Below are 23,916 nucleotides of genomic sequence, written 5' to 3'. Positions count from 1 at the left end.
GGGCAGCTCCGGATTTGCACCTTCATTGGGTGATGCGGAATTAAGAAGGGAAGCTGAGATCCAGTTCCCAGCACCACCCCCCCCCAACCCGCGCTCCCTCGCGACCTCAGGAGCCCGGGGGTCCCCTCCCTCCCACAGGCAGCTAGAGCCTGAGTCACGAGCTGCCTCTCATGGAGACAAAGGAGCCTCGGGCCCTCCCCTCCAGACCCCCCTCCCGGTACTGGCTTCGCATCTGCACTAGCAGGGAGTACATAGTCCCCTAGAATCTCTGCTTCTTGCGTAACCCTCCACCACGGACAAAACAGAAGCAAGATGGGCTTGGGAATAAGGCCTTTGAGGCTTGTGGATGGCACCCACAGTGGCAATCACAATCTTCTCAGCACCGCTGTGGCGGGGGCTCCCAAAAGGCTGCGTGTTCCTGGATGTTTTTCATCCAGAGACCCATTGGCTTCTCCCAGCAGCCCTTCCAAAGAGGAGCTAGCAGCCCATCTTGCAGATGAGAAAACTGTGGCCTAGAAAGGTCGACTGGTCTTACTAGAGCAGGAATTCCAACCCACATTAGTCTGGTTCCAAAATTAAGAATAAATAGGAGCTCTCAGTGTGAGGGGCTGGAAAGGCCTTCCAGGAAGAAACAACCTATTGGAAGGCCCGGGGGCTTATGGAGGAGTTGTCATGTCAGGCGTTAGTCAGGCACTGGGTGTGCTGCCAGGGGATAGGAACACTTGCCTGGCCTCTGGGCTGGGGTCCTCCAGCTGCTCTCTCTGCACTAAACTGGCCAGAAGGTAGGTTTGGGGCTCACAGTGCAGGTTCCAAGCCATACCCCAGCCCTTCCAGGCTGTGTGCCAGTCACAGCAAGTCATTTCTTCTCCCTGGGTCTTGGGTTTCTCTCTAGGAGGGCTGGGCAGACTGGTGACCTACCACCTGAAATCAGGACACTGAGGCCCAGGACAGTTTTCCTTAATGTCCACAACCTCTCCTCTCAGGACCCTGAGCCCTGCCCAGCCAGAACTGGACACCAGGCGAGGACTCAACAGTGAGGGAAGAACACATATGCAGAGGCATATTCACACTGACACACACGTGTACACACGTGTCCACGTGCGGGGAAGGCTCTCATAGCCGTGCCAGCACCAGACATGCACACTGTCACTCACATTCGTGAGCACACTCAGACACCCGCACACTCCAGCTGCCAGCTTTTGGAGCTGGGGGTGGGGCGGGTTCCCTTCATGAACAGAGACACGGCTCCTCTGCCCGCCACATGGGGCTCGCTGCAGATGCCAGGGGTTATTTTAAGCCTGGATCAATGGATGATTTTTGATGACACAGGCTTGGGGATGGCAGGCAGTGGAGATGAGGGGCTGGTGCTCTGGTGCGTTGCTTTGGAGAGAGACCCCAGGGTCCAGGGAGGGCAGCCTGGGCAAAGGGATCCCCCCTTAGCTGGACTGCTCCCTCTCTAGATCCCCTTGCCCAGCACATGGCTGGGCACCTGGGGGACAGTGTCAGCTGAATGAATGGCCAGACCCCAGGGCTCGGCCAGTTAGCTGTGGTCTGTCTTTGCATTTGCCCTCTCCTGCTTCCCCCACTACAAGGCTATGTGTTCACATGGAGAGGGCATGGAGTGCCTGGCACAGACCTGGTAGATGTGGGCATCTGTTGTTCCTGGCTGACCACTGAACAAGGCTGAGATGGGAAGGATGGATGTGGGGAGGAGTTGGAGGTTGGACATCAATCCCTTGGGGGCACAGTGGAGTAGGCAGCTGAAAGCCAGCTCCTTCATTGGATAAATGGATATATACATATATATATATCCTGACTGCAGTCAACTTGGGGTGGAAGCTGAGCAGAGCACCCAATGATGCCAGGACAGTGGGGGCAAGAGAGGGGCCCAGGGAGGAAAGCACTGGAAGACTTGTTCTGGGCCCAGTAGGGTGATCCTACATGGGAAGAAGCCACAGTCCCAGGGGGCAGCGACGAGCCTCTTTAAACCTAGTGCCCAGCAATAGGGTGGGAAAGCGGGGGAGAAGCAGTCACCTTCCAAGACCCAGTAACACAGAGGACTGCTTGGCAGCGTGTGACGGGGGCACTGATACAAACTGGATAGTTTGTGCCATGGTTTCCATGTCTAGGAATACCAGCTAAGGAAGCAGAAAAGGATGCCCCAGAAAATATAGCTTATAATATATAAATAAACAGAATAATAATCTGAAAGTTTGACAGCAAAAAGTAAACTAAAAACCAGTTACAAAACAGTATGTAAAGCATCAGTTGTCCCTGGTGATGGGATTAAGGCAATTTCATTTTATCCCTTTGCTCATCTAGTTTCTTTTTTCTCTAAAATTGTAATAAAGTCTTTTAATGGGGTAGGGTCTTCTGGGCTGCGCGTGTCTGTGGGTGAAGGAGGGAGGAGCAGGCTGTCTTTGGCCAGGGCACAAGGAATCACCCTGATGGGGGAGGGCATTATAGGGAGGTCACCCGCCTTCCCGTTTTAGCCCTGAAATTAGCCTGTCAGCCCCTCATCTCATCAACAAGAAAACTTGATCCTCCTTTAAATGTAAATCCTTCTCCCTCTTCCTCCCTCCACCTCCTCCATTTTTATAAGCTGATCCCAGTTGCTGAGTGAAGAGAGGATGCAAGGGGGAGCAGGAAGGACCCTAGGAGCCCAAATTCTTTATCTGAAACTGGAGACTAGAGGCACTTCACTTCATTCATTCAGCAAATATGGCAGAGGCCTGCGCTGTGTGGGAACACCGGGGAACCGGTCCATGCAGCCCTTGCCCTCCTGATGCTCCCATCTAGACAGAAGGAGGCCCCGTATTGATCCCTGCCCCCCAGAACGGGCAGTTTTTGATGTTAAAATGAGAAACAGGCAGAGAAAAGCAAAGCACCCGGGCTCGGGTCATATTCTCCAATTAAAACCAACTTCAAAAACACAACCGAGTAGTGCTCCGAGTAGGTTCCATACCTGCCCCTCACCCTCTGCCCCCGGGCTTGAGAAAGGACCTGAGCATCCTGTGGGGACCAGGGCAAAGGGTCTGCCCATGGCTCTGCCCCCAGGCGACGCCCTGCTGTCCTCATCCAAGGCACGGGGCTAAACCAATCTCCTCCCTTTCACACCTGGGGTGGCGGAGAGATCCCAGGAGGGCACCGACCAGGCCAGGTCCATCGCCCACAGGCGTGGGGTCACCCCAGGACCCCAGCCCGGCGTCAGAGAAGTTCTGGGACCAGGGTGTGCATCCCGGGGTTAAAGCTCCTCCCTAGGTGGTGCGGAGGGGACCCATACTTGGCCCTCTGCTGAGGCTCTGCTGGGAGTTTCCTTCCCATTTAACATTCCCTGCCTCAAGTCACACCTCTGTCTCGATCGGAACTGATGGAGGGGACGGGAAGGAAGGTGGGTGGGCAGCAACGACTGCCTGGGGCTGCTGGGTCCCTTCAGTCCCCGCACCTGTGAACCGAAGCGCTCCCGCGGCGGGCGTAATGTCCGAAGTAACAATTCTGAGAGCCTTGAGCTGAACCCTCTGGAGCGCCAGTTCCGAGGAATGTTTGGGGGAGGCCTTCGGGGAGGGTCCCTGGTGGGGCGCCCAGGCTGTGCGGGCCCTGCCGCGCCCCCTCCCTCCCGTCGCCTCGGCCGCGCTCCTCCCCCGGCTCTGCCTCCCTCCCGCCTGCCCCCCTTCCCCCCGCTCTCTCCCTCCCCCGCCCGCCCGAGGCCGCGCGGAGCCGGAGCCGCAGCCAGAGCACGGGCAGCGCGGAGCGGGCGGCGGGAAGGCAGCCGTGTCCGGCGGCCCGCCGCCCCCACTAGGCCCCAGACCCGCACACCCGCCGGGCCGGGGAGAGGCCGGGACCGAGCGCAGGCGAGGACCCGCCGCCCTGCCCGGGAGGAGTCCCAGGGCGCGGACTAGCTGGCTCGGGTCCGAGGTGAGCCTCGGCGCAGGACGCGCCCACCGGAGGCGCGGCCCCGCGAGCCCACCCGGGTCTGGGGTACTCTCAGGAGGCTGACGACCGAGGAGGTGTCCGCCGGGAGCCAGCGCCAGGGCGGCGGGGCGGGCTTGATCCCTGCGGGCGCGGACGAGCGGGCCCGAAGCGCGGCGGGAGGGAGCCGCGGCGCGCCGCCATGCGCCGGGTGCTGTAGCCGAAGGCGCGGGCCCGATGGAGCGGGCCTGGGCGCGGGGGCTGCGCGGAGGCCGCGGCCCGCCGGCGCTCGGGCTCGCGCTCGGGCTGGCTCTGCTGCTGGCGCGGCCGCCGTCGGGCGGCGCGGGGGGCCCCGAGGCGCAGGAGCCGGCGGCGCCCGGCACGGCGGCCCCGGCCGGGGGCGACCGCTGCCGCGGCTACTACGACGTGATGGGGCAGTGGGACCCGCCCTTCAACTGCAGCTCGGGCGCCTACAACTTCTGCTGCGGCACGTGCGGCTACCGCTTCTGCTGCCACGACGGGCCGCGGCGCCTTGACCAGAGCCGCTGCTCCAACTACGACACGCCAGCCTGGGTTCAGACTGGCCGGCCTCCCGCGCGTGCCCGCGACGCCACGGTGCCCCGGGACCCGGGCCGCGAACGCAGCCACACGGCCGTCTACGCGGTGTGCGGCGTCGCCGCCCTGTTCGTGCTGGCCGGCATCGGGGCGCGCCTGGGCCTGGAGAGGGCGCACAGCCCGCGCGCGCGGCGCACCGTGACCAGGTGAGCGCGCGCCGGCCGGGGCCGGGGCCCGGGATCCCCTCCCAGCCCAGGGACAGGTGGCCTGCCAGGTGGGCGCCCCCTCGCGATCCTTCATCCTTCCCGCCCCTCTCCGAAACTCTGGTCCTCTTAGCAGCCCCCTCCTCCAGGTTTTCCCTCCCTGCTCTGTCTCCAGGTCTCTTTCTCCCCTCACCCCCCCTTCACGGAGGGAGACAGCTGATACCGCTCTGTCTCCCCTTGACCTTCCGGCGGGAGCTGGGTGCTGGGCCGCCTTCCCCCGCGGCTCCCGCCTTCTCCGGAGTGGGCGGGGAAGGCAGGTCGCTCGACCGAGGGCACAAGATCCGCGCCTACGGGAGGGGACCCGAGCCCCACTAGCGCAGGGTGGAGGCGTGGGTCCCCAGGGAAGGGACATTTTCTATAGCTTTCTTGGCTCTCTCCCCTCCTGCTTCTCTCCCCACTTTTCCCTCCCTCCTCCCCTCCCACCCCCCATAGTTGTGACTCAGGCCTGACCTTATTTCCCTAGGGTTTTTAGAAGGCCTCCCCACTCACCCCACTCAGCGCCCCCAGGCAGGGTCAGGGTATCCCGCTGTGTAGAAGCGGACCTGAAGTGTGTATGTGGCGGGGTACAGATTCGTTTTTGGTGAGGCCTGGACAGGTGTTGGCTGAGTTCTGAGTTTCATGTGAAGTGGGGGCCACAGGACCCAGGTTCTCTTCCTCAGCTGGGATAGGGGCTCTGGGATTCTGTGTCCTGACCCTGGAAGCCTCACCCACTCCCCCCCTGCCCCCGACACACTCACATGCCCCCAGCCACCCCCCTGTCCTGGGCCCTGCACCCTCCTCACTTCCTCACCCAGGTCCCTACTCCCTTGGATGTGTGGGCCGCTGACATGGTGTACAACAGGCTGGTATTTAGAAGTGACAGTGGAGAGAGGCCCCCATGCCTGGGTGGGCTAGGTGTGGATGCTTCCCCACTCCTAGACCTCAAGGGCAAGAGGGCTTCCTTGGCACTCCATGGCATCCCTCTTCCCCCGACCACTTAGTCCACCAGCTCCAAGACAGCTGTAGGGCAGAGCTGGGCCTGGAACCCTGGCCTCAGCTACTGTGCTGCATCCGTGATGTGCAATGTGGTGGCTCTCAGCCTGGGTCCTGGATGCTTCAGAAGCAGGGCCTGGGCTTCCTGAGCTTGGAGCCTCATGCTGGGTGAGGGGGAGAGGACAGGGCCTGTCCTTGACCAGAGTGGGGCAGCAGGAACTGAGGGCCATGATGGTATAGAGGGGGTGGCTGGGGCAGCCTAGTGACACATTCACTGGAACCCACTTCATCCTCAGGGGACCGGGAAACAGGTCTAGTAATGCTTCAGGAAGAGCTGGACCACCCCTGATGTGCTGTGTGGCCTGGGCCAGTGCCTTCCTCTCTCTGGGCTTTAGGGTCCTGTGTGTCCTGACTCCTGCTTCTTATCTGGGGAGACCTGGATCCTAACTTGAGTTCGTGTGTGGATATGCTCTGAAGCCCTGCCCTCCCCTCAAGTCTCACCCTTAATTCTGCCGTGTTGAGGTTGATGGTCAGGGAAGGCTTCTCAGAGGACTTGGTGAGGAGTCGGAGTCTGTCTTTGGAGAAAGTTTTTACAAAGGTTCAGAGGCATGAAAACTGCTCAGGTGTCTGGGAGGGCTGGTTGGTGACTGCTTGCTCAGAGATGAGACCACAGGGGTGGGCAGCTGAGGAGTGGGCAGGGCATGAAGGTCAACTCAGGCAGGCACTAGGAGACTTTCAGACCCTGCCACATTGCAGCCAAACTGTGCCCACCCCAGGTGTCCCACCTCCAGTGTGCTTCTTCATGAATCAGTCATTTGAGGCCCCAGCTCCAGGAGGGAGAGACCAAGCTAGGAGAAAATCATGGGTTCCGGGCTCTGAAGGCAGCTGGGCTGAAGGCTGGGTCTGGCTGTCTGTGGGGAAGGCTCAGTCGGATTCCGTCACAGCTGGGTGGGGGCTGGGTGTCCTGGTAGCCAGGGAGGCGGCTGCCCAAGGTCACACAGCCTTTGGTGCGGGGCTGCCACTGCAGGATCTCCTGGCTCCTCCTTCCCCTCATTTGTCTGTTCTCCGTGCTTGTGTTGGCAGCTCTGTCCCAGAACGCAGCAGAAGCCCCTGCTGCAGGAGGGGCGTTAGGTAAGCAGGTAGAAAAGGCTTCCTGGTAGAGGAAGGTTTCTGGTGGGGTTTGAAGAGTGAGTAGGAGTTTTCCCGGAGGAGATGGAGGATAGTAAAGTCCAAGGGCCTGATACACTCACAGAGCTTGTGTTGGGAGAGGAGGCTCAACATGGAGGGTCTTGGGGAGTGGACTCCAGAAAGGGGAGGAGGGGAGCCTTTGGAAAATAAGGTGGCCCTGGTTACACGTGACCCCATTGGTTTCCTGACCTACTCTGAGAATTGGCCATGTGGAGGCTACAGGTCGTGCCTGGGAGGGGAAACTGGATGTATGAGGTCAATCACAAGAGAGAAGGGAGGCCAGAGGGGTTGAAAGAGCTGCCCAGGGCCACACAGTGAGAAGCGATGGCTGGGGCTGGCCTTTGATAGACCAGACCTGGCTGATGGGGAAGCAGGAGGCGTGGAGGGCTGGTTGTCACCACTCTTTCCCCACAGGACACTGACAGAACTTCTGAAGCAGGCTGACCCCCAGGAGCCACTGCCTCCACCTCTGGACCCACCTCTGGGTAGCTGTGTCCAGGTGCAGATGGGCGATGGCCTCCCCCAGGGCTCCCTCCACAACAGCACAGGCGAGTAGACTAGCGGGAGGGCGTTTGTTGATCTACAGCACAGAGCCGCCCTTGTCTGAGCAGGGCCTGGGAGCAGGGGAAGGGGTGTGCTGAGGCTGTGAGCTGTTTCCCAAATGGAAGTGAGCCGCCTGCCTCTGCAGGTGTGTGAGTGGGTGGTGGGCAAGCTAGTCAGCTCCTCTTGGTGGCCAGGGTCCCTCGACGGGTCCTGCAATGTCCAGCCTCAGGGACCCTGTGAGGAAGGTTCTAGATTCGGGGATCCCCAGCTCAGGCTCTGGGGTCTGCCTGGTTCTAGGCTCTGGCTCAGTGCCCTAGGGTCTGACTGGCCCGCGTCTGTGGCCTTCTGTGGGCCTCTTCCTTCAGGCTGGTGCCTCCCTCTTGGACTCCTGCTGGCGAGGCAGGCTTGACAGCACCTCCCCTCCCCCCAGTATGGGTTCCAATCCTCAAACATTCTCTTCATCTCTGGGAGAAGCAGGTCCTGGGCCTCAGTGCCAGGCTCAAATGGAACGTGCTGGCAAGTCTTTTGTTAGATGAGCACCCGCTCAGGGCTGGCTGCTGTTATTCACGTTATTCTGAGCCAGGCCCTGTCCCAGGCACTGGAGAGTCTGTCTTCAAGAGTCAGGTTCTGCTCTCAGTCTCGAAGGCGTAAGTTCATAAGTCACCTCACAAGCTCTCATTGAATCGTAGCTGGGGAGTGGGCTGCGAAGAGGTGGTAGCGCAGGGGCAGGGTGTCCTCTGGTCAGCGGGCCGAGTCTCATCTCCTCCCTCCCCCATCCAGACAAGAAACGCCCCATCAACGTGCCCCTGGCTTCGGCGACAGCGGGCCCCCCGCGCGCCCCGCGGCTGCAGGGCGGCGGCAGCCTGACGAGGCAGCCGGACTACGCCAAGTACGCCACACTCAAGGCAGCCGCGCTCAAGGCCGCAGGTGAGTGGTCAGGTTTGTGCCCGGAGCGCCGGGCCCACCGCACCCGGGGTGTCCAAGCTCCTAGATTGTAGGGCTCGGGGTCCCAGTTCGAGTTCTAAAGTTCCCAGCTTCCGCATCGCGCCTACGCCAATCGGCTGCCACGCCTCGGCCGTACCCCACCCCGGATCAGGCCGCCTGTCTGGGACCCCGTCGCCGAATCCGGAGACCCGGGCGTAGGAAGCCCGCGTCTCCAGCGGCCTGTCCCCGCCCTATCCCTCCCCGGTTGGGCTGAGACCCAGGCCCCAGCGGACTGTCCCAGCCTGGAGGCGCTGAGGCCCCGCCCCCGGGCCTGACCACGCCCCCGACCCACGCCCATCTGTCCCCGCAGAGGCCTCCCCGCGGGACTTCTACCAGCGTTTTCCCGCGACTGAAGCTGCCCCGCCGACCCTCCCGGCGCGAGCCCGGAGGCCCCCCGAGGACTTGCCTGCACTGCTCGACGCCTGCCCCTGGGCCCCGCCGGGCTACGCGCCCCCCGCCGGCCCCACCCCATCGGGCCACTACAAGGCCTGGACGGCCGGCCGCCCGGCCCAGCCCGCCCCCCGCGGCCACCTGGCGTCTCATGCCTCCTTAGCGCCCCGGAGGCCCGGCGACGCACCCCGGCGCCAGTTCAGCGTGGAGAAGCTGCCCGAGGCCTTCGGCCCGCAGCCCCCTGGCCTTTATGGCCGCGCCAGCCGCGGACCCCGGCACCTGAGCACCAACAGCAAAGCCGAGGTCACCGTGTGAAAAAGGGGCCGCTGGTTCTGAGGCATTGCATCGCCAGGAGCCCTCTTCTGCCTGGGGGACTCGCCATGGGCTTGATCGGGGGCCCAGGCTACCGGAAGGAGGGGTGCTGGCCGTGAAGGCCAGCCCTTCTGCCTGCCCACTGGACTGGGAGCCTCGGAGCCTGCAGGGCCAAGAGGCCCACTTGGGTAAAGCCAGTGGTTCTGTCCTGGGGGCCTTAGGGCCCGGGTTCCTTGTGTAAATAAACCCTTTTCTGTGACTCCCATCCCTGAGAATAAAGGAGCCCCAGCTTGGCTCTGCGAGGCGCTGATGGCGGAGGCACTGGTCATTGACTGGACAGACGGCAGTGCTGGCAGAGGGCACAGCATGTGCAAGAGCAGAGGACTGCTCCTGAAAGCTGGTGGGCAAGGGTTCTGGGAGCCAGGGAGAAGTAGCTGGAGAGGGTGGTCAGGGCTGAATGCCAGGCTTAATGTCCACACCAGTAGGAGCCACGGGAGAGGGCGCAGTTAGGCGCCAGCCATCTTGAGGCTGGGCACAGGGGAGAGGGCTGGTGGGCTCCTGAGGGTCCATGCCCCTTAATGGAGGTGGGCCCCCTCCAGCCGGTCACCTGCTCTACAGCTTGAGTTGCCTGAGCCTGGCTGATCCTCATTGACATTTTCTGGCCCTGGGCCGGCCCCTGGGCTGGTGGCCACTTGGTCAGCCTGGCCCAGGGCCACCCCCCTGATGGCTGTGGGCTATGGGCTGGGTAGACAGCTGGTACTCAGGATGGGGGAGCCTCCTCCCGGTGGCTGCTCTGGGGGAAAACGGGGATGGGGATGCTGGACCCAGAGCCTTGGCAGTGCCCCCACCAGGGTGCTCACCCCACTCATGCTTGGCACTGCCAGCTCTCCCCCTTCCTGCCAGGCAGGCTCCCAGCACCTGGCCATGGCCCAGGGCATTGCCAACAGCCTGCGTGCATCAAGTTCGTCTGTGCCAGGCACTGGGGGGAGATTGAGGGCTGGGTTATGTGTGTGACCCCATTGTGTGACCTCAACAGTTTCCCTCGTGTGTATCCTAGGCACGGTATACTGTTTTAATAACAATAGCCACCATTTGCTGCTATTTCTTCCATTTAATCCTCACAAAAGCCCCACGGTGTGTGGCTTTACAGAAGAGGAAACTGAGGTCCTGAGACCTAAGTAACTTGCCAAGGTCACCCAACTGACTCCAGTTTAGGACTCTTCCGTATTCTGCAACCCCTGCGAATCTGGTGGTGGATGGCAGCAGCAGGCGGTGTGGGGGAGGAGGGAAGGTTGTGTGTTGGCAGAGGGGCCCTTGCTCCCTCCCAGGGTACAGGCAGTCTCAGGCTTTCCTCCTGCTGGCTGGGCTGCCCTGAGGCCCCCAAACCCACCAGCTCTTCACCTGTAGGAGGGTCCACCTTGCTGTTTCTTACGTCCGTTGAGGAAAACAAGGCCCAGAAGCCCGAGGGCAGAACAGAGCCCAAAGCCCATGGTCATGCCTGCAGTGAGGACCCCCATGGCTTACAGGGAAGACAGCCCTTACACCCTCAACCCAGGATGGGGGGGGGTTGCCCCCGGGACTATCCTGCAGCCGTACAGATACGGCTGGGGGAGGGGGGTGGGTGCTGAGTCATGGATCCTGCAGAGACTCACAAAAGGACTGGGTTCCTGGGCACGTATCAGCCACCCATGGCCACCCACCCTGGTGACATAGGCCCTGGCTAGGCTATGCTGGGAGGTGGGCACGACCTCTTGGCTCATTCTCAGTCCCAAGGGCCCTGCATCTACATCCCAAGGGGCCAGGCCTCCACTGAAAACGCTGCTGTAATAACTGTAGACAAGGACCAGCTACAGCTGCCAGCCCCACCCCGGGCTGCTCTGGCCCGTGGAACGGTGTGGCCTGCTGTGACCGCCCTTCAGAGAACGGAGTGGCTTCCAGAGCTGAAGGGACTTGGCCCATTTCTCAGCCGGGCCAGGTCATGGACCACACACTTCAGCCCCCAGGCTTATCCCGATGTGGCACTGCTGACCCCGCCTCCCCACAGGGCCCAGCACTCCCCCATCCCAGCGCTCCTTGTGGTCTGGCCCCTCACCAGCCTCACTATGCCCTCACCATAAACTGGCACTTCACGTGTGCTGTGTCGCTCAAACTGGCCAACAGCCTATGGGGACCTGGTCAAACGCAGGGACTGTCATCCCCATTCTGCACACATTGAAGTGGAAGCTGAGGTGATGCGCGCCCTCCCCCCCACACCCCACGCAAGGGGACCCAGCTGACAAGTACAGGAGCTGGACTTGGATGTGACTTGCAGGCCACATCCTCAGAAGCTCACTGCCTCCCGGGAGAGGGGGAAACCAAGGTGCGGCCCACCCAATAGGGGAGAGGTTCCTCTCTGAGGAGTGAACACAGAAGGGCTTAGCAACCCAAATCCCAAAGCACTCTGCTGTCCCCTAAACAGCCAGCTCTGTGTCCTGCATACAGTGACCTCTGACCCCAGCAATACCACCAATTCCCCTTTTATCCCAGGTCTGTCCCAGCCCTGGAGTGTGAGCCAGGCAGCCGGCATTGGGAGGAAGGGGCCAGGTGCGTGGGCAGGCAAGGAAGGTCCGTCAGATTGAAGCCCCCCGGGTCCTCTCGGCGGAGAGGGAGTGGCTATCCTCAGTCTCTGACCCACTGGAGGCCAAGCCATGCAGTCACCACAGCGGTCATGCCACAGACCCTCACACGCCTCACGCTGGGTGGTACCAATCTGTGTTTATTCAATAACCTACATCCAGGACACAGTGAATGATTCCACATCAAGGAAGCCATAGGTGTATCCCCCTATTCAGTGAAAAACCACCCCCTCCCACCCCTAAACAAGAATGAGAAAAGGCACAGTATATACACATGACACAAAGGCTAGCTCACCCAGTGGGCAGGGGCCATAAATTACAGTGGGGGGGAGGCAGGTGGGCAGGAGAGAAAAAGTGGGTGAGGTCCAAGCTGACTGTTCCAGCCTGCACTTGGCATCAGAGGAGCCCCTCCCTGCTGTGTGTACCCCCATCTGTGCTGGGGTCCCGGCCCAATTTCTGCCCCAACCAGCCTGAGCGGGTGAGAAGCACAGGGAGGGAGGGAGGGCAGCCCCTCTCAGCCTCCCAGCAGGCCCCGGGGTACCAGGCAGCCCTCGGGTCCCAGGAGAAATGGCGTCCGGGTAGGCACCAAGCCAAGGGATTCAGAAAAGTGGGATCACTTTTCCTTCCAGGGCCCCCCTCAAGGAAAGGGGCTTCATTCCTAGTGCCCACCCTGAAAAGGGGCTTGTCACTGGGGAGGGGTTGGGGTCTGGTCCCTGCCACCCTGGCTTATTTTCAGGTCAAGAATTAGGGATAAAAACAGACTATGGAGGTAGGAGTTGGCATGAGAGGGAGCTGAGAACCCATACTGAAGGCCCCTGGTCCTCAGTCCTTAATGGGTGGCTTCATCTTTCCCAACCCCCTGGGACTAACCCAAGGTTGGGCTGACATCCCAGGGGGCGGGGGAGTGGGAAGGAACAGGACACTTAAATAAGATACCGTTTATTTTTTAAAAAATTAAAAAATTATGCCGACATTATTTCACCCATCCCCAGGTCTGCCCCCTACCTCCCACCCACCTCCCAAGGGCTGGGCTCCCTCCTTCCCTGGCTGTCCTGTGTAGTAAAGAGAAAACAATGCACTGGCTTTGTTAGGCACAGGGGAGAGGACGCAGACCCAGGGAGAGAAAGAAAAATGCCACAGCAACTTAGCCCTGCATCACGGCAACCCCAAGCACACTGATATAAAAACATTCGTATAAAAAGGGGGGGGGCGTGCTGGGCACAGTGCCAAGGGTGAAGTGCTCTGGTGCCCAGAGACCTAAGTCCCCCAGAGGGAAAGCCTGATAAAAAACAAGGAAGCAGGAAATGGTGGGGAGAGATGTTCACAGGAGAGAGTGTCTTGGGAGGGCTGGAGGTGGGGCCGGGCAGCTTCGGAGCTCCCCCTGCCGCTTCCAAGTCAGGGTGCCCCCAATTCCTGCCCGCCCTGACTTTCCTCTCTCAGGCCCACTGGGGCCTGGACTGTGGGCATCTATCCACAGTAGCTTAAAGGGGCTCTGCCCAAGGGGCCCACTAGTCTGAGGTGGTCCAAAAGCCTTGGCAGGTGACAGCTCAGAAGCCACGGCTCATCCCACAGCTCCCAGAGGGAGGAGGGGGAGGAACACAGACAAGAGGGAGGAGGGAGAGAGAGACTGAGAGACAGAGGGAAGTGGTGGCCAAGGTGGGCAGAGCCCGGGGGTCAGGAGGCGGCGATGGCAGTGCCGCCCCCCAGCTTGACAATCATCTGCTGGCAGTCGCCGCATGAGCGCCGGTCGCCCACCTTCTCCAGGGTGCGGGCGGCCTCGGCCAGCAGCACCGCCCGCTGGCCCGGGGAGGAGAGGAAGGAGAGGGGCAGGTGGCGGCAGGCCAGCAGGATGGCGGTGGCCCGCTCTCGCTGGCCGGGCCAGGCGTCCGCCTCTCCTGTGGGAACGACGAGACACGCACTCGCTGAGATGAGAGCCCGCCAGGACGCAGGCGCTGTTCCCAGGGCTCGGTGTGAGCTGGTTTATTTAATCCTCACGCCCCCCAAGTGAGGGAGGTTCCAGTGCTCTGCTTAGTTCACAGAGAAGATGAGCTGAACCCGGCCGGTGCCACAGGCTATTACTCCGAGGCGGGGCTGAGGAGTGGCCCATCAGCGGGCTCCGGCTCCCGCAGTGGGGCGACCCCGCAGCCGTCCCCTCCTCACTCGGGGCTGGACCCGTGACAACGCGACCAAGGCCGTCCCAGCCCCACAGCACCTCATGGACCCTCCCCCGGCACCCACCAAATCAAGCCTTGGGTTTCCTTGGTTCTCCCGCGGCCTCTGAGAACCCTGCAGATGCCGAGGGCAGGGCAGGGCTGGGCTCCTCCCCCCGTTTCCCCGCCCCTCCCCAGGCAGGGCCCGCCCAGGCCTTGGCGCTGGGTGCTGGTGGGCTCACCGTGCTTGGCGTTCTGAGTGTTGCGCCGTCGCAGGCTGTGCTCCAGCAGCTGGTGGGTACGGGTGGGGCTGGCCCCCGCCATCAGACGCACGGTGGCTTCATGCAGGAACACCTGGGAGGTGCAGGGGGACACAAGCCGGGGGTCCTCACCTGTCTGTGCCCCAGTAGGTCTCTCTCCCTGCAGCATCTCGTCTGCCACCCGACGACACCCCTTCTCCTCTCCACAACACCCTGCCCAGCTCACCCCTTGAAAGCAACCTCTCTCGTCCTCACTCAGACCCCCGACACAAGCCAGGCAGAAAAGGGGAACACAGCACAGGCCACCTGGTGGGGCAGGAGCAACACAGCGGCGAGCTAAGAGGCCAAGGGCTGCCTCCTCTACGGCTGACCCGGAGCGCCAACGTGCCCTCTGGGGTTGGAGGACAAGTAGCCTGGGGGGACCCTCACTTCGCGAAAACAGGACAGAGGTGAGGCAGGGACAGGAGGGGGCAGGGGGCGGCTGCGCTGGCACCAAGGAGGTTCAGGGTCCTGCTGCCTCCTGTTTCTTCAGAAAGGAACAGAGTCCAGAGGTTTCCAGGTGAAAGTCTGCAGCTCTTCTGTAAATACGAGTCACTGGGGATGGCGGGGCCAGGCCTAGGTCTCTAATTTCTTAACATCTCAAGGTTCTTTTACACCTTAACATCTCAGTGTGTGAGGAGCGCTGCCCTGGAAGGCACCGGGGGAGGTGGTGAAGGGCTTCGGCAGGTGGCAGTCTTTTCTAAGGAGGCCTTTGATGGGGGCCACAGTGCCTGGGGCACACTTCCTCTTCTCCACGGCGAGGGGAGTGGCTCTCACATGACTGTACTCCACCTGCCATGTCTGTCCTGGCTCGCTGCACACAGGGGCCACAGCGTAACCCTGCGAGGGCCCCATAGCACCCTAGGGTGGGGGCAGCCTCACCCTGACCCTTCTTTTTCGCACCCTTCCCTCCCCACACTTCTGGCCTTCTCGCTTGAATTTCTGGAAAATAATTCAGGCGGCGAGAACATGCTGAGTATATTACCCTAATTAGCAATAAAAATAAACCACACAGTGAAATGATTTGCGTCCAGTAAGCCCAGTTACACACCTGCCCTCAGAGCTTATCTCAGACCGTGTAGCCATCGCCAAGGGGATGTTACGTGGGGCATTAGGCAGCAGAACCAAAGCCCCCAGTGGCTCAGAAAAAGAATGAAAGGCATGTCTAGGGGCATTCTGCTGCTCTGACACCAATTATGAAAGCCAGAGTAGAGCTTCCTCGTGGCCTTCCCGCCCCTCTCCGCTCAGGCTGGGAGCCCCTTCTTGCTCCCACTGCCCCCAGAGCCCCCCATTCCCGAGTTTAACTGGTGAGGCGCAATCTGTGTTGTCCTCTGTCTGCAGCCGTGTGGCCTGCTCACCACCACGCTCCAGGGCTGGGCACACAGCAAGTACTCCACCAACATGAGCCAAACAAGGGGATACATGGCACCCAGCCCAGTGCCTGACAGCTCAGCTGACCTCAGGAGGCTGACTCCACGACCCCAGGCCAGTGCTGTGCTGGGTTCTGCCCTCCCCCGGCAGCAGGCCGGGCCTCACCTTGCGGTAGGCCGGGCGGAAGCTATGTGCCAGCCTGCGCAGGCTGCCCAGGTCCCGCTGGAAGCCAGCCAGCTCAGCGCCCGACGCGTGGTAGGTCTCACCCAGGGCCTGGCTGGCTCCTGCTTGTTTCTGCCAGAGTGCTGTCCGCAGCGACAGGAGCAGGTCACAGGTCAGCAGCTGGACCACCTGCAGGGTGGGCCACGAGGGAGGAGACAGGTGACTGGCCGATTCCCGGGGCAAGGATCCCAGCACCCACCAGGCCCTCCCCAGCCTGACACCCGGCAGCTCCGGGACGAAGGGCGGAACCCCAGACGGGGGAGCCTGGAAAACACCCCACAGGGAGCAAGAGAACAGCTGGAGAGTGAACTTAAGCTCACGGCATCTAGTCCTTTCCATGGCCCCAGGTGGTAGATCTGTTCTCCCATCTTGTGGGTGAGGAAGCCAAGGCTCAGAGAGAGGCTGCAGGCTCGTGTAGGGGACACAAGTGGCGAGGACAGGAATAAAACCGTCACGGGTCTGACAGGAAATCACAGGTCCCTCCCACCTCACAGGAGCCCTCCCATGGCTGGCCGAAAGGCTGAGATACTCAAAAGGTGCCTCGGCCCCATTCCTTCCAGTGGAATCCAAAAGCCTGAAGTGGCAGCAGAGCCTGGAGATGGAGGACCAGGGAGAAGAGGCTCGCTTCAACAGAGGGCAACCAAGGCCCGGCCCAAGTGGCCTCTGGGGTCGGGGAGACAGGAGCCCAAGAAGGCAGAGCCGCAGAGCAGCTGAATGCTTGGGTTTGGATCCACTGACCCAGATCTACCCTGACATATGACCAAACCTCTCTGAGCCTGTTTCCTCACCCACAAAACGGGCACCTCAGGGCTGCAGTGAGCGTCACATGAGAGCACTGCGTGTAGGCACCATGCCCGGCCTCAGAAGCACTGGCCTCAGCCCACACTGGTGCCATTAAGCACAGATGCCGCCAGGCACCAACAAGGCCAGGCCACCTGCCTCGCTCCAGAGGGCCCTCAGCACCAGGGAGCAGCGCTTCTCGAGATGGGTCACATGCAGCCCTCAGGCTCTGATGGACTCCCCCAGGCCATTCCTCGTCTTGTCCAGCCTGGCTTTCCCCTTCTCCAGGGTGCTGGACCTGGGGAGGTCGCAGTGCTGCCCCAGACCCTGCACCCTGCCTTGAACCTGCACGTTGCCTAACCCTTGGCCACAGTGTTTTTTGGCTGCTGACAGCTTTCGGGGGGACACGGATGAGGTCTCTCTCCTCAAACAAACGTGGCACTTCTAAGAGGTGGGGTAGCAGCCTGGGGCTGAATTCTGCCCCCTGAGGGAGGCCAGCCTCTGTGGAGTTCCCTTCTTCTAGGCTCATTCTCCGACACAGGAACCCCAATCCCAAGGGTGCCTGCAGCCTCTCTCTCCTTCCCCAAACTAAGCTGAGACAGTCTAGTTCTCTCATGAAGACAAACAGTACTGGACACCAGCAGAGGAATCGCACAAAGCGAGCTGTGGCTCCCCCTCGAGCCTTTGGTCCTGGGCCCTGTCGGCACACTGCCTGTCCTGTAGGGCTGGCTGCTGTCCTGGGTTCACCCCAGAGTCTGGGGCCACTGATGACCTCTAGCCAGAAGTGCCAGACCAAACCCTAGTGAGGGGCTCAGAGCCTGACCCTCCAGGACATACCTCCTGTCTCCCTTTCTGGAGTGAAACCACGCTCCTCCCTGTGAACAGATGATGCTTCACCTTCAGCTGCGTGCACGCCTCCCCTCCCCTCTCCCGGATGGCCCTGCCTTGTGACCCAGCAGCGAGAGCAGAGCCCTCTGACAAGGCCTGGCTGGAAGTCTCTCGAGGGCTGGGCAGGCCTCTGTGATGCACTGTGGAAACATTGCATGGGTACCGCCAGAACATGCAATGCAACTACAATGCACCACAGCTGCCCGCTCGAGGGTGTGCAGCCAGCCACGGGGGTGCCCAGGACGCTCAGCTGGCTCAGGATGTGCATGCGAGGGGGCGGGGGCCCACGGGGGCCTGGGGAGTTGGGCAAGCTGCCTGGACCAAATGCAGAGCCCTGGCCAGCTGAGGTTCGCCTGGGGCTGACCAAGCTGAGGGCCCGCAGGACCCAGGACTCAGGTGGGAACATGCTCGTCCAAGTACTGAAAGGAAAGCCACCTGGACCCACAGGCTACGCTCTGGGGAAGGGGGCTGCTTGCCTGGTCTGTCTTTCGCACAGCCCCATGGGCTGGGTGGGCTCAAGGCGGGTAAGAGAGCTCTTACCCAGCAGAGCTGAGCACCTCCCCGAGAGGCCAGAGCAGCCCCCACTCACATGGCTGAGGGCTGGGTCGCAGGCGGCCCCACTGACGTTGAGGCTGCTCCACAGGTGGCCACTGGCCCTCTCACAGTGGCAGAAGGAACTCTGCTGCCCGTCCGCCTTCCCGGAGAGTGAGGCGTGCATAGCTCTGCAGGTGTGGAAGACGGCCTTCACCAGGGGGCTCCTGGGCGGTGAGAGAGGCGAGAGGCAAGAGGTCAGTGCACGTCGCCTGCGGAGAATGAAGGGGGAGCCCAAGCCGGAGACGACTGCCCCCTCGCTGCTGTGACACGTGGGTCTGTCTGTTAAACCAAATGCTGCCACAATGGTTCCAGATCCCCAGCTCCAGATCGGAAATGACAGCCCTGAGTGAGGGAGGCTTCCCACCCCTAAGCACCTTCCTCATTCAAGGAAGGCTGACGGCATTCATTTCCTAGTGAAGGAGCCGGACAATAAATGCATTAGATGCTGACTGCGTAATGCCAGGTGGTGCACGTGCCATGAAGGAAAGTCACGCAGAGGAAGGGGGTGGCGTTTTATAGAGGACAGTCAAGGACGTCCTCTCTGGAAAGGTGACACTCACGCAGAAGGAACCTGAGGGAATTCCTGAAGGAACCGGGGAAGCAGGAGTGTGGATTTCTAGGAAGGAGGGTTCCAGGCAGAGGAGCAGCATATGCAAAGGCCCTGAGTGTCTGACACATGTGAGAATATCCAGGAACGAGCATGGCTGGGGGAGGAAGTGAGGGGAGCAGAGGGAGAGCAAGCTCTAAACAAGGCCCTTCTCAGCCTGGCCGCGGCCCTACCTCCCGTCTGCCTCTGACCCTGCTCCAGGCTCCAGGCTACCGAAGCTCATCTCCTTTCCCTTCCTCACGCCTTGCCTCTGCTGACGTGGGTGCCTTTGCCTGGAATACCCTTTCTCACCATTTCCCACTTGTCTCCTGAGACTTGTTCCACCTGCCCGGCCCTCTCGTGCGCCTTCTCCTGTCCTGCCCCCTACAAGCCTCCTCTGGCTGCCCCCCGGGTCAGGCCCCCTGGCTCCCCCAATTATGCGCCTCCTTCCCTCACCAGGCGCTGTGCGAACTCCCGGAGGCTGACCGGCCTCTGGCCCGGAACCCCTCCCAGCGATGCGCCGGCTGCTTCACGGGAGCCGAGACTGGCCTGGCACAGGCCAAGGCGACAGCTCCCACAGGAGTAGGCGCTGAGCAGGACGGCCACTGTCTATTCACTTACGGCTATAACTTGCTGTGCTGTTTACTGCCGCCTCCCAGAGCCTAGAACGCAGCCGACACCGAGTACGCTCTCAGCTAAGTATTCGCGGAAGGAATGACGGAATCATGGAAGGGGTACAGGAGACCCCAGAATGCGGCTCGTGGCCGACAGGAAGGGATCAGAGACGCAGGCTCAACCACCAGGACTGCCACTAAGAAGCCGCCTAAGATGGTCATTCAAACAATCTGTGCCTCAGTTTCCTCATCTGTAAAGTAGCCACAATACCACTCGCTGCTACCTGTGGTGACGAACAGTACTGGTCCCATTATCTGCACCTGTTCCCTAATGGCCATTGCCCCAGAAGCCGGGTGTTCAACTCTTTGGAGAAACTTAGCCTCGTTTCATAGAGCAGGTCAGGGAGACAATGGGGAGGCTGGGATTGGGGGAGGGGTCCCACAGCATCATTATCCCTAAAGAGCAAAGGGACCCCGGAGTGACTGAGTTCGGGGGAAGGAACGCCTGCCGGGGGTCTTAGCTGCACGCCGGGGCTCTGTTCTTAGAAGTGAGGTGACTTTAGATGATTTACCCGTCGAGCCTCAGTTTCCTCAGGTGCACTGACTGGGAGAAAACACACACAGGGTGGGTGCTCACTGGTCAGGGTGCTTAAAAATGGGTTACTTAAATGAAATCGGAGTGTCAGACCGACTTCAGGGAACCTGCCTCAGCCTGCTTTTCTCAGCTCCCTCCCGCTCTCCTGGTTAAGCATCTGCTCAGCCTTGGCTCTGAGGAAAGACCCAGCGAGGCCTTTCCGTCTTGGAGCATTTTACAATTCCTCTCGAATGGCAGAAGACGTCAGGGACACTCAGATCCAGTCAGAAGCAGCCAGGGTATCAGCAGGCTGCTCGTCACCATGGGCCAAATGCCCCCAAGAAGCAGGCATGAGTCCCCCAAGAGGACTGTCAAAAGCTCTCCAGTGATGCCTTGTGCTAAAGGCCTTTTTAGTGATAGCGCCGGTGGGGGTGTGGAGGGCGGTGGAGAGGATACTGGATGCAGTGCTGGCACGTGAGAGAAGGACCCTCGGGCCCTCACAAGCCGGTGCTGGCTGTGAGCCATCCGCACCCTGCCCGGCTCCACCGGGAGCTTCTGAAGATGCTGGGGGCTGCCGGCTCTCCCTGCCCGTCAGCCTGTGCAAGGAGGCCCGGAGGCAGCGCTGACCGCTGCTGGGGTGACACACACGGACAGACGTGCTCGCCACGTTTGGTCTCTCCATGGTGCCCTCACCCCCTCACTTCATCTCTCCATCTGTCATGCAGTCCCCAGGCTGCCTGACCCTTCACCCAGATGGCCACCCAGACCTGCTCCCTCCCACTAACCCAGTGAGCCTGGCACAGCTGGCGCTGGGGATTCCCCTGGAGAGAAGCAAGAAAGCGGTCAAGGGGGGCTACGCACTCTGTCACTTCCAGGGCCTTGGGAACACGCTCCACTTCGGTACAGTGAGCGCGCACAGCTGCGTCGTCTCCCTGGAGCCAGCTGATGGCCATGGTGATCGCGGACGTCCACCACCGACAGACAACGTCTGGGCCTAGAGGTGAACAGAACGCTGCTCCAGCACCCACAGAAACCAGAGCCTGCGGGCTGCACCTGGTTCCCCTCGTTCGTGCCCCCTCTCCCTCCTGGCGACGGGCTGGGGCCTGTGGGCTGCCCTCTCACACGATTCTGGTGGGAGGACCAACCAGCACCATCTCAGAACACATTTGGCAATCTGTATTAACAGCCTTAAAAATGTCCACTCCTATTAACCTAGTAATCCCATTTTTTTGGCAATCCATCACAAAGAAATTGGCCTAAACAGAGAAAAAAAGCTCAACGAAGACGTTCACTGTGGTGTTATTTTTAAGTATAAAGCTGGAAACAACCTAAACTTCCAACAGTTGTGAAAAGTGGTGTTTCCAAAGTATTTGTAGTAACAGGCTCAGGTTAGAATCTCTTTAGTGTTTTCCTCTCTGAGGCTAAGTTTTCTCAGTGGACCTGTACGATGAAAGGCCTAAGAACGTGTTCTTTTCTAAATTCTGAAATAAAGACAGGCCACGAGGTCAGTGGTCACAACGGGGCAGCTGCTTCTCTGGGATCCTTCTCTCTCTAGGGAGAGCGGCCAGAAGGGAGCTCCACATCGCTGCCCCCCAGCAGCCTCAGAAGCGCAAGAGGTGACAGCTCGTGTGCCATCACCCAGATGGCAGTTTAGAGACAGAAGCAAAGAATGTCCTGGTGCCAATTCAGTCAGTGGTTGTGCTGTGCCACCCAAGGCGACGGGTACCGTAGCAATATAGATGCCCGGATGAAAGGCCTCTTTGGCGGAGTGTCAGGCCCAAGAGCAGCCCTGGGGACCACTGTGTATTGAAAGGTGAGCCCCTCACCAGCTCCCAGTGCCGGGACCACTTGCTGCCCGCTCTGAGCGTTTGGGAGAACTCCTGACCTGCCCCTCCCATCCAGGGCCCAGGGAGGGCACTAACTCCCTCATGGTCACACTTCTAGGAAGATCATGACCTCCTGCCCCCAAAACATTGTCCAGCACGGGGGAACTGTGCATGGGGGCTACATGGGGCCGCAGATACACACCTCAGATCCAGAGAAGATTCTCGAGTGCAGACTCATAACTAACCCTGAGCCCTGGGACACAAGGGCTGTGAAGGGCTGAATCAAGCAACCTGAGGCCTGCAGAGATGCCCCACAAGATGCTTACCAAGGGCTGACTTGAGCACGCAGCTGCTGGAGAAGGGGGCGGTCACAATCCCCACAGAGTCCACAAAAGAATTAAGTAATTTCAGGTACTCCAGAGCACTGGAGAATTCACTAGAAGGAAAAGAAAGGGTCCCACACACATCAGAATGTACACAAGGACCACGCTCATGGCCTGGCTGGCCAGCCCCCAGCTCTGAGACCCACAACGCCAGGCACCCCGAGCTCTGCCTCTCACACCACTCACACTCTCCCCAGGCCACCCTGACACCGGTCCTGACACTCTCCCCTCTGCCGGGAGAGCCAGCTTTCTCTTGCATCCCTCGCCCTTCAAGACCCAATTCAACTGTCATCTCTGCCCAGAAGTTTTCTGAACTCCCAGGCAGGACCGCCCTCCCCTCTCCGCTCAGGTGCACTCCAGTCAGGACTGGGCCGTGAACCAGATGACCCTGGCCCGTCTGCCTCTCAGGTCTGACTCTGTGAAGGAAAGACTGCGCTCAATAACTCTGTAAGAATAAGACACTGCCTGACACACTCAATACAGGTCGGGGTCCCACAAGATGTCTGGGCCAGAGCGCCTGCCTTCTGCCAAGCTCCCCACATTCCATTCCACACCCTCCACAGGCCACCTTTCCCCTGGCAAAGAGCAAAGCAAAAGAATCAAATCCCTGACTGCTCCAAGAACTGACTCCACTTGGTGAAGGGATGGATAAAAAGGAGAAAAAGGGGGAAAGTGATACACTTGGTCTGGCAGTAAAAGGCAAAGAGGCCAGGTCAGAGCCCACAGAGGGCTCTCGTGGGGCTGCCAGGTTCAAGAAATAAACATGAAGGAATCACTGGATTTCCCTCTTGACCCCTACACTAGGGCTTGTTTCCTTCTAGGCCTCACAGCCGCCTCTGCGCTTCCTGGGCAGACGGCCCGAGGCAGGGGGCCCCTCCTGGGGTCAGTACCTGCTCTCCTCTTCCTGGTCTGCAGCTTTCTTCTTGGCCTGAGGTTTCACCAAGGACTCCACAGCTCGCTCCAGCAGGTTCCTGCAGAAGGCCTGGTGCACCTGGGCGATGGGGTCAGCTGAAGAAGAGGAGGAAGGCCAGGAGAAGGGATAAGTGGGTCTCACTTATGGGCTTATTTTGCCTTACAGAGAAAATAGAGGGTGGGGAGAGGAACCCAAGGAGCAGCTATCCCCTCCGAATGGGGGCAAAAGTCCTCAACAGACCCCAGACTGCCTGTTAAACAGTCAGAAGGTGGGGATGGGGGCGGGGAGGGTTGGCAAGTCCAAGACTACGCGGGTCCTGGACTGGCTCCGGGGGGGCGTGTGAGGAGTGCTGTGCCTCCTGGCACAACGGCCAGCGCTTCCGTTCAAGGTTGGGAGCTGTGTGGCAGCCACAAGCCTCGTCAGAAGACAGGAGATGGGAAGGTGGACAGTACACCTGTGCACGTCTCAGGGACTGCCTCTTCTCCTGTGGCTCAGGAGGACAGCCAGCAGAGGGGAACGTGGCGCCAGCTGCTGCCTGGCGGGATTAGGGAAACCCCGCTCCCGCTTACCAGAACCTTTGCGTGGGGCCTGTGGCCAGCAATTGTCTGGCTGAGCCTATTAAACAAGAAGCCTTGCAATGCTTGTGACAGCTGATTGTCACCGACAGGCCCCCCCAGCTGGCAGGCCCAAAGCAGGGCGTCACCAGCCTTCCCCTCACTCACACGCCACAGCCGTGTGGGTTTCAATTTGACAAGAAGGGGGAGGCAGGACACTTATGAACACATTCTGGGTGAGAAGGCCTAGAGCCAGAGCCACCAGAGGTGAGAGAGCCAGGGGCAGTCCACGGCGCAGACAAAGCAGCCTGGCGACGCAGCTGAGATTTACGATGGCTTTTGCTTTCATCATTACTTTCTGGTGTTGCACATCACTCTTCCTTTGAGCAATAAAGTTATTAAAAAGAAATGACGGTGGAACCCCCCTCCCC

At 60.5% G+C, this 23,916-nt stretch overlaps 2 protein-coding genes across 3 annotated transcripts in view; one reads left to right on the top strand and one right to left on the bottom strand.

Annotated features, from left to right (window-relative positions):
• The first annotated feature begins 3,715 nt into the window (after positions 1 to 3,715).
• Positions 3,716 to 9,426, top strand: SHISA8 (shisa family member 8). Of its 2 annotated transcripts, XM_036864741.1 has the most exons (5): positions 3,716 to 4,670; positions 6,783 to 6,830; positions 7,302 to 7,435; positions 8,211 to 8,357; positions 8,725 to 9,426. In XM_036864741.1, exons 1-5 carry the CDS (start codon positions 4,147 to 4,149, stop codon positions 9,117 to 9,119), a joined length of 1,248 nt encoding a protein of 415 aa, XP_036720636.1. In that variant the 5' UTR covers positions 3,716 to 4,146; the 3' UTR covers positions 9,120 to 9,426. The 2 variants fall into 2 exon arrangements, with proteins under 2 accessions (XP_036720636.1, XP_036720637.1); XM_036864742.1 differs by lacking the exon at positions 6,783 to 6,830.
• A 2,437-nt stretch (positions 9,427 to 11,863) lies between these two features.
• SREBF2 (sterol regulatory element binding transcription factor 2) overlaps positions 11,864 to 23,916 on the bottom strand; it is a 60,309-nt gene continuing 48,256 nt past the window's right edge. Inside the window, exons 13-19 of the mRNA XM_036864726.1 lie at positions 22,909 to 23,026; positions 21,962 to 22,071; positions 20,671 to 20,803; positions 18,031 to 18,199; positions 15,717 to 15,902; positions 14,124 to 14,235; positions 11,864 to 13,626 (exon numbers count right to left, since the gene is read on the bottom strand). Of these exons, the coding sequence (XP_036720621.1) occupies positions 13,406 to 13,626; positions 14,124 to 14,235; positions 15,717 to 15,902; positions 18,031 to 18,199; positions 20,671 to 20,803; positions 21,962 to 22,071; positions 22,909 to 23,026 (1,049 nt within the window). The 3' untranslated portion in view covers positions 11,864 to 13,405. The remainder of the gene's footprint in view (positions 13,627 to 14,123; positions 14,236 to 15,716; positions 15,903 to 18,030; positions 18,200 to 20,670; positions 20,804 to 21,961; positions 22,072 to 22,908; positions 23,027 to 23,916) is intronic.

Source organism: Balaenoptera musculus, chromosome 10, assembly GCF_009873245.2.
Source record: "Balaenoptera musculus isolate JJ_BM4_2016_0621 chromosome 10, mBalMus1.pri.v3, whole genome shotgun sequence".
NCBI classification, from domain to species: Eukaryota; Metazoa; Chordata; class Mammalia; order Artiodactyla; family Balaenopteridae; genus Balaenoptera; species Balaenoptera musculus.
Note: the sequence above shows the minus strand (reverse complement) of the source record. Positions and strands in the feature narration are given on the sequence as shown.

Excerpts from the sequence above, each read along its gene's own strand:
- SHISA8 (XM_036864741.1), top strand. The coding sequence starts at position 4,147 with ATGGAGCGGGCCTGGGCGCGGGGGCTGCGCGGAGGCCGCGGCCCGCCG. Across the intron at positions 6,831-7,301 it reads TGCTGCAGGAGGGGCGTTAG|GACACTGACAGAACTTCTGA; the intron begins GTAAGCAGGTAG and ends CTTTCCCCACAG. Across the intron at positions 7,436-8,210 it reads CTCCCTCCACAACAGCACAG|ACAAGAAACGCCCCATCAAC; the intron begins GCGAGTAGACTA and ends TCCCCCATCCAG.